The sequence below is a fragment of the Heterodontus francisci genome, unplaced genomic scaffold, assembly GCF_036365525.1.
Source record: "Heterodontus francisci isolate sHetFra1 unplaced genomic scaffold, sHetFra1.hap1 HAP1_SCAFFOLD_1108, whole genome shotgun sequence".
NCBI classification, from domain to species: domain Eukaryota; kingdom Metazoa; phylum Chordata; class Chondrichthyes; order Heterodontiformes; family Heterodontidae; genus Heterodontus; species Heterodontus francisci.
The window spans coordinates 149,354-158,823 of record NW_027142177.1 but is presented as its reverse complement, the minus strand read 5'-3'; the positions used below and the strand labels follow the sequence as shown (position 1 = coordinate 158,823).

General features: G+C 43.1%; 1 protein-coding gene across 1 annotated transcript; it reads left to right on the top strand.

Annotated features, from left to right (window-relative positions):
• Positions 1-643: 643 nt before the first annotated feature.
• Positions 644-1,894, top strand: LOC137366714 (carbohydrate sulfotransferase 12-like). The gene has a single exon (XM_068028379.1). The coding sequence runs from the start codon at positions 644-646 to the stop codon at positions 1,892-1,894; it is 1,251 nt and encodes a 416-aa protein (XP_067884480.1).
• Positions 1,895-9,470: the final 7,576 nt, after the last annotated feature.

The following is a 9,470-nucleotide window of genomic DNA, read 5'->3' as shown; positions in this document are numbered from 1 at the left end:
TATACCAGACCAAGTAAGGATGTTAAGATTACTTCCCTAAAGTACATTAGTGAACCTGTTGGATTTTTACCACAACCCAACAACTTCATTGTCACTTTTACTGGTAACTGCTTTATTTTTTATCTTCTAGATTTTTTAAAAGTAAATTGAAATTCTCAAACTGCCACGGTGGGAATTGAATTCTGCATCGTCTGCATCGTCTGCATTTAGTCCGGGCCTGTGTCCTGCTAGCTACCTTGCCTTTTTAATATTAATGTTTGATAAAGCATTACTTTTTGTTACAATTGCCTTCTAATGAAGTTGTATGTTGAATAGAAATTGGGATAACAGAGAAATACGCTAACAACTGTTTATGGACCAGTGAAATATTACTGGCATTGATCACAGCAAATTTCAAACACTTTTTATTGTGTTTCAGGTGGATTCAAAACGATAAGTTTCATTGTAATTAGATTCGACTGTATTTTTTTAAAAACCTGGTTAAACAATGCTACCAGCATTCTTGTAATGAACAGTATTTGTTGAACAAATTATGAATAATTCTGAAATCTTTCTCCTCTTTTATTCCAGAGTTCACTTGTTTCGAGATGATTCTTTGTAAATGAACATCCAGTAGAGGCCCAGTGGCAGAGTCAGAGCAGATATGCACTTACCCAAAATGCATATATCTCGGGTCTTCCAGATCTGCGGCATCATGGCCTCTGTGTTAATGATTCTACTGATCATAGTTTATTGGGATAATGTGGGAACAGCCCATTTGTACTTGCACACCGCTATCTCAAAGATTCAGGCCACACATCTTCGTTCCATGACAAAGCTAAACCATGACCAGCTAAATTCCAAAAAGACAGTCGAAGAAAGAATGCCGAGTTCTGAAGCTGATATTCAGAATGATCTTGAATTAACGTACGTGGAAAACAAAAATAGATACCAGGGAGAAGGGGAGTCCCATGAGATGGAACAAACCTTCAATGCAATATCTGTACCCAGCCTTGAGAAATTCCAAGGCTTTAACTTGGGAATCAATGCTCCAAAAAGTAAGAGTGAGTTAGAATGGATACAGAATGAGAGGAAACAGAAAATTAAAGATGTTTGCGCAGACTCCAGTATCATGTTCTCAGGGAAAAATAGGAGTTTTGAAGATATTCCAAACAATGAATTGAACCATCTAATTGTGGATGACCGGCATGGGATTATTTACTGTTTTGTTCCCAAAGTGGCCTGCTCAAATTGGAAGCGGATCATGATAGTATTAAGTGCACGTATTACAAAGCAAGGAACTCCATATCATGATCCACTTGAGATCCCTATGGGTGTTGTGCATTCCCTCCCCAACCATTACACCTTATACAATTTCAGGAAGCGCTATGGAGAATTCTCAAAACACGTCATGAATATCAAACTGAAAAAGTACACCAAATTTCTTTTTGTACGTGAACCTTTTGTAAGACTAATTTCAGCATTCCGCAACAAGTTTGAAAAGAAGAATCAATTTTTTTACCATGCCTATGCAAGGGGAATGCTCAAATTGTATGCTAATTATTCGGACCCACCACCATCTGTCGATGAGGCTTTCTCTGCAGGAATCAAGCCCACCTTTAGTAACTTCATTCAGTATTTGTTGGACTCTGGGATGAAAGATAGGCCTTTTGATGACCATTGGCGACAGATACATAGACTCTGTCACCCATGTCAAATAAATTATGACTTTATTGGAAAACTTGAAAGTTTGGATGAGGATGCCAGTTATCTACTTAAGTTGCTGAATGTGGAAAAGCTTGTTCAGTTTCCACCCGGTTTACAGAACCGGACAGATAGCAACTGGGAAGAGGACTGGTTTTCAAAAATTCCACTGGCTTGGAGGAAAAAGCTGTATGGAACTTTACAAGCATGATTTTCTTGTCTTTGGTTATCCCAAACCGACAAATTTATTATCTGACTGATCTCAAAGACGCACGAAAAGCCTGAAAGAAAATGGATATTCAGTCAACGCCTCGTGTGCAACTCCTTGATAGACCCCATCTTGCCAAAACAAATGTTGGAAGTATAGTGACACAACATGGGAATTTGTTCCCCATCCCCATGTACTAATCTTAAACTGTAAAAATAATATTTTTATATTGGCGAGTAAAGGATTTTGAGCAGGTGACCTTGTCAATGGATGGACTTGATAACCTGCTGGAAGTCCACCCTGATAACCCACTTTCTGATTTTTATGTTCCATATAGGTTAAACTGATAGGCAGTGGAATGCAATCACTGGTATTTAACAATGAAATGTTCCTTACAATGACATAATTATGATATTTTGAACGATTGAATGTTGATAACTCCATAGCAATCAGTGAAAAATCGGAAGCAATTTTACTTGTGTTCTTTGAAGTTTAAACAAGAAGTGTATAGTATTGGTTATTGGAATCAGTCTCAGGCTTGATACTAGAAGAAAGGGTCTGGCTTTATCAATACCTGCTAACTGCTGTGATATTGATTTTAAGTATAATTTCCTGCTTCATATTTCCTGGCTTTAAAAGTCCAGACTTGGGATCACCTATTCAATTGATTTGCTTGCTTTTCTTTGTACTCATTTCAATCTTGAAGATGTCCTGCATAATAGGTTTTGGCCCATCACCTGGGCTTCTCATTCTTTTTTTGAAACTAGACTAGCCTAATACTGCACACGCCTTCTGATTTCTGTAATTCAATCTGGTATAACAACTTCAAAGTAATTTCCCTTGGGCAAGTTGAGTCAATGATGAAGAATTCTTACTTGAATTGAAATATCCCTCTGATCAGACTGCTAGAGTGCAATATTGGGTTAATACTAAACATAACCCTACTACTATTACAGGCAAATTGTAACTTTAATTTCATTTTATTTCTACTAAGCATAAGGGCTACAATCAATGACGCTTGTCGCCATTGTGCTTGGAAAAGTGTCAAAGCAAATCATGTGCCTTGTATTCCCCCACTGCAGCAAATATGTTTTGCACATAATTCAGCAAGTGTCAAATTTTAGTTAGTAAGTTGAGCTACTGACCCTAGTCAATAAAGCCACATAGAAATGTGTCAAAATATTGATTAACGGTAAATATTATACAAATATTATTTTATACATTCAAGGGATAAAGCAATATATTTTGTTTTGAGAGTTACAGATGTGTCTTGTTTATTAATTCAGGAGATTTTTGCAAATTTTGCGCAGCCGAAGAGATTATTGATAAAGAAAAAACTAGGGGATTATTTTCTGTACTAAATCAACTTGCCTTTTTTCAAAAAAAACTCTTACTTTAAAAGATGTTTTCAACAAGAATAACTTTAACCTCATTGAAATCTGATATTTTGGATCTCTGTTCCTCTCCCATTAACTACATAATGACTGCTTTAATTTTAATGGGGATTGACTGGCCCTTTGGAGCAGACGAAAATGTTCATCTGTGGAAAAGTTTTTGCTGGTCTTGAAGCATCAGCTGCCATTAAATCAGTGGAGCTCTTCCAGAATGCACACATTAAAATTCAGGCTTCTGCAACACTCCTTATTTGGGTTCACTGCCAAAAGGCAGGTTCTCTAAGCAAAACTCCCACCTGCTATGATCGAAAACTTCATATGTGTGCAGTATATTATACAGTGTTTTACAGTATTAATAACTATAATATTTTGACCATATTAAGGAAAGACTTGTGTCCCAAAGCACATCACTGCACACCTGATAGCAGGAGTCAGTCTTGCTGCAAACTGTAAAATTTGCATATGACGTTTTAGGCCAATATATTGTAAATTAAAAATGGCCTTGAGTTAACATATAGTCAGTATGATGCTGTGCTTGGACAGCCAACGTCAAGACTTGTCTTGCCAGGAATAATTCACGCACTCGCTCTAAAACATCATTGTGTACTCGAACGAAGCCACTTGCTTCCCGCCACCTTCCCTCAGCCACTCGCTCCCGCCCTCCCTGCTTATTCCCTCAGCCACTCGCTCCCGCCCTCCCTGCTTATTCCCTCAGCCACTCACTCCCGCCCTCCCTGCGTATTCCCTCAGTCACTCACTCCCACCCTCCCTGCTTATTCCCTCAGCCACTCGCTCCCGCCCTCCCTGCTTATTCCCTCAGCCACTCACTCCCGCCCTCCCTGCGTATTCCCTCAGTCACTCGCTCCCACCCTCCCTGCTTATTCCCTCAGTCACTCGCTCCCACCCTCCCTGCTTAATCCCTCAGTCACTCACTCCCACCTTCCCTGCTTATTCCCTCAGTCACTCACTCCCACCCTCCCTGCTTAATCCCTCAGTCATTCGCTCCCGCCCTCGCTGCTTATTCCCTCAGTCACTCGCTCCCGCCCTCCCTGCTTATTCCCTCAGCCACTCACTCCCGCCCTCCCTGCTTATTCCCTCAGCCACTCGCTCCCGCCCTCCCTGCGTATTCCCTCAGCCACTCGCTCCCGCCTCCCTGCTTATTCCCTCAGTCACTCGCTCCCACCCTCCCTGCTTAATCCCTCAGTCACTCACTCCCACCCTCCCTGCTTATTCCCTCAGTCACTCACTCCCACCCTCCCTGCTTAATCCCTCAGTCACTCACTCCCGCCCTCGCTGCTTATTCCCTCAGTCACTCACTCCCGCCCTCCCTGCTTATTCCCTCAGTCACTCACTCCCGCCCTCGCTGCTTATTCCCTCAGCCACTCACTCCCGCCCTCGCTGCTTATTCCCTCAGTCACTCACTCCCGCCCTCCCTGCTTATTCCCTCAGTCACTCGCTCCCGCCCTCCCTGCTTATTCCCTCAGTCACTCGCTCCCACCCTCCCTGCTTAATCCCTCAGTCACTCACTGCCGCCCTCCCTGCTTATTCCCTCAGTCACTCACTCCCGCCCTCCCTGCTTATTCCCTCAGTCACTCGCTCCCACCCTCCCTGCTTAATCCCTCAGTCACTCACTCCCGCCCTCCCTGCTTATTCCCTCAGTCACTCACTCCCGCCCTCCCTGCTTATTCCCTCAGTCACTCACTCCCGCCCTCCCTGCTTATTCCCTCAGTCACTCACTCCCGCCCTCCCTGCTTATTCCCTCAGTCACTCACTCCCGCCCTCCCTGCTTATTCCCTCAGCCACTTGCTCCTGCCCTCGCTGCTTTACACCCGCCGCACCCCCTGCCCCCCTCCCCACCATCCACCACCTACCCGGCAGGACTCTGCGGCCTCTCCATTTTCTTCCCCCCCCACCCCCCAAACCACCCTTCCCCAACCGCTCGCTGCAGGCATCGCCCCTTATCCCCTCAGCCACTCACTCCTGGCCTCGCCACTTTCCACCCCACCACTGGCTGCTCTCTGCAGACCTCCCCCCTTCCCCGTCGGTGACTCACTCCCACCCTTCTCCCCCTTCGGCTGTTCGTTCCCCGCCATGCCACCCAAAGGAGGGACGGGGAACAAGCCGCCGAAATGGCAAGACGGGGAGTGGGCAGCCGAGCTTTGACGGGGTGACACAGAAGCCAGTGACCAAAAAGAGGGAAGCGGCGAGACGTGGAGCGAGCGGCCATGGTGGGGGTTTGCGGGAGGATGTGTGGGTGGAAGTTCATGGGTGTGGAGGGGGGTGGATGGAAGCAGTGAGGGCGGGCATGAGTGGCTGAGGGAAGGCAGTGGCGAGGGGGGGGAGAGAAGTGGCGAGCAGACGGGCGCGGGAGGGAACGGCGAAGAGAAGTGCGATGGTTTCGATCTGAAGAAAAGCCCAGAACCCATTTGCATTGCTGTAATTGTGCAAGAGAATAAGCCACATGAATCTATTTTCAAAACCAATATGTTAGAATAATCATACAAAGAGCAAACTGCAAGATGCCTTACAATGAGATTATTTGGTTCTATACTAGCACAGGTAGCGTTGGAGTGGGATGGAGGCGTCGATCGCCACTGTGGGGATTTGGGTTTAAGGATACATTTGCTTTTTGCGCCAAATTGAGCAGCGCCATCTTTATAACTGGCAGCTGCCTGAGCCGTCTCAGTGATGTTTCAGTGGATGTGGCTGCATTTGCGCATGTGCCAGTAGTGTGCTACCTCGTGGTTGCGCAGTCAGCAAAAGCAGCCTTCTGGTAAATAGAAGGAACCTATTTTTTAAAAAAGGTTTGTTAAATTGAATGTTTTTAGGAAGATGTCCAGATAAATGATATTTCATTGCGTTTTGATTAATTTTAACCCTTTTAATCATTATTGTGCAAGATCAAAATCATTGTGCTAATGCCATTCCATACAACTGTACATGAGTCGAAACCTGAGTTCACTGCTACATTGCACATTAATATAATCTTACACTTCATGTACTTGTGGAACGTATTGATCCTGAAAGGTGAACATTGGGATAAATACTTTGTAATTGGTTCAGAAACCAAATGCTTTTTAAAATTTTTAATATATGAAATATCCGAGAACTTGTGCACTTTGGGCCTCAGACGCACCTCTGATGCCAGGTCAACATGCTGCAATGCTTGCACAGTAGCACTACTTTTCTCCATATGACAAAGTTCCGGGGGAAAGTCTTGGCCATTTCTGCAGATTGAACTTCACGGAAATGCATTTAAAGCTCCAAACTGTCAAAGCTTATGTCATGAGATTGTGTGTTATTTTGAATCCAAGTGCAGCTGTTATAAAAGTTGGTAATCCCACTTCTTCCTGAATCTGACCTTGCAAAAGCAGTGCATCAGATACATCAGAACATGGTCTATCTTAGAGTACCTGAAATTGTTTGCCTAATTGGATTATAAAGATCTGTAGCCTATAAGTAATTGTGGGTGAAACTGATTTAAGTCATGCATTAAAGTTGAATAAGCTTATTTGGCTGTTTGGTGCTAATTTTAGGTCAACCAACAACAGTTGTTTTAACAACTTGTTTAATATTACTGTCACCTTAGTTCATATCCTAAAGAATGAAAGTCCAAGTTCTCTGTTGAAATACAGGCCCATTGGCTTTGCATTGTTTTAAGCTGCACTCTGCTTCAACATAAAACCTGTGCATTCATACACTAGACGTGTGCATCATCTGTAAATTAAAATTTAACTGGCTGATACATTTATTCTGTGAATCACCATGTAGCTAAAATGCCTTTATTAACAGAATGGGATTGAATGAGCTCAGTATAAATGGCTGGCCTGTCTTGTTTTGATCTGTATCTCTTGAGACCAATGAATTTTATGCCAGCATTGTCATGAATAAAGCAAAGTTTTCACACTCCAGACCAGAGATTGTTGTTATTTTTTTCGGCAAAAACTCTTCATGCTGAGAATATTGCTGTAACGCTTGCAGTCATGTATGTTTAAATTTTGTTTCATCTTGATTTTTTAACATACTCTGCAAAAACATAATTCAAAGTCCAAAACTAGGAAGGTATTGGAGAAGCATAGCTTTTGTAATCGTAAAGGTCAGATGTAGGGTAAGACTTTTTAAAGTAGAAATACTGAAACCATTAAATTGAAAATTAAATGCATAATGGGATCAAGTGCCCCTTTACTATGTCATACTATAATTATGGGGTATGATAAAATATTTATTAATGCTTTGGCCAACTTTAAATTGCTGGCATCTGAATTTTGCCTGGAATAAATCTTTGTTAGTAATAGAATAGAAGCTCTGAATCTCAGAAGTAGGAACATCAAATGCAAGTCCTTATTTTGAATGCTGCCCAGGCAAAGAACCGATTATATTAGAAGTGTCACCTTATGCACAAAGTAATCTGGGAGGTAATGTGCCCAGGATAAACCGTAAGCCTCTTGTATTGCTGATGAGCTCAATGAATTCAGCATAAATCATCTCACACTCTCTAACTCTCTTCAGTGGTTGGACAAATAACATGCTGACCAATCGCACAGCTATAAAATATGAATTACATTTAAGAAATAAGATTAGCAGAAGCAATAGTCAAAACAACAAAGATAAATCACAATGCTTTAGTTTACTTACAAGACCAATTTCAAAAGTATTATGGGTGAAAAATATATCCCTGTACTTTAGTTCAACAAGACATCCAGTTTGGTGCGACAGGGATAACAGCCAAAGTATAGTCGATCAACTAGAATTTATTAAGGTATAATTAACAATAGACAATGAGCAATGACTATCCATGGGTTCTTGCTTTCCTGAAACTGTCGGGCTCGAGGCGACGTTCTCCCTTTTGTTCCTCTTCAGCAGAAACTAGAATAACTCGGACAGGCTCTGGGGATTTTTATACAGTTCTAATCACATATTCTGGTGGTTAAATCTCTGGTGTCATACATTCCTTTTTTGGTCTTGGGTTCGATAGTTGTTTTCTCATTGGTTACTAATGACTAGTTTTCTTCATGAAAAAGCCCCTTCCCCAATCTACATTTTCAGTTGGGCCCAGCAGTCTGGTTAATCACATTATTCAAGGTCATGCACATTTAATCTTACAAAAGCAGAAGGTTTACCCACAGTATCAGAATAAGGTTGATGAGCATTAACGAGAGGTGCTTCGGCTTAAACAAAACCCACCATGATTTGTCCGACTATATTTGGTAAAAAATAACCAGCTTTATCTCTCACCATTCTTATCATCATTAATACAATCAATAGCCCATTCACAGTTATGTCCTGGAATAAGTTCGCATGCAGACCCCTGGAAGACTAACATTGTCATTCACAGTTGGGATCTTTTAACAATATAACCATTCGACTGTCTTCTTCCTGTCTCTTATTGTTGAACTATACATTCCTCAGACAGTCATTTTTAGCTGTTCTTATTTCCATTCAATCTTCCTGGATTGTTCCAACATCCCACCCTATGGGCTGGATTTTGCCGGCCCCTCGAGGTCGCGTTGCGGGGGCCAGTAAAATGCTGCGGGGAGAGGTCCGCCTCAACATGCAACATCGAGAAGGGCCCGCCGCATATTACCGGCGGCAGTGGGAACTCGGTGCGGCATCCCTGCTGCACGGCGGCGGCACAACAATTAGCATATGGTAAGGAATACTTACCTTTGCTGATTATGAAGCCTGCCACCTCTCCACTGACACTTCCGGATTTTTCGCTGAACGAGCGGCTGTTACCTTCTGTCCCATTCATGATCTGAAAATCCAGCAGGTCTTCAGAGGCAGAAATTGTCGCCAGCGAAGTTAAATTGTGTTATGCAGGGGTCTAACTCTGCCTTATGGAAGGGAGAAGGGAGAGGGGAATACATAGGGCTCTGTAAGGGAGTGGGTCTGGTATTACTGGAGGGAAAGCTGTGCTAGCATGAAGGGCGGTACTGTGTACCATCCCTCTGTTAACAGTGTACACTCTGTGTTTGTGAGGTGGCAATGGCACACTAGGCACCCTGTGTGTGGGGAGGGTGCCAGAAAGGTTTTATGGATGGTGGGGGCAATTGATTCAGTTGGTAGGATCTTGATGTGGCCATGCTGTGCCACTGAGTGTGATTCTAATGAGTCCTCGCAATTAATATCACGGGGGCTCGGTGGCAGCCAGCGAATGCGGGCACGCAGGTGGCGGCGCCCCAATA

Excerpts from the sequence above, each read along its gene's own strand:
- LOC137366714 (XM_068028379.1), top strand. The coding sequence starts at position 644 with ATGCACTTACCCAAAATGCATATATCTCGGGTCTTCCAGATCTGCGGC.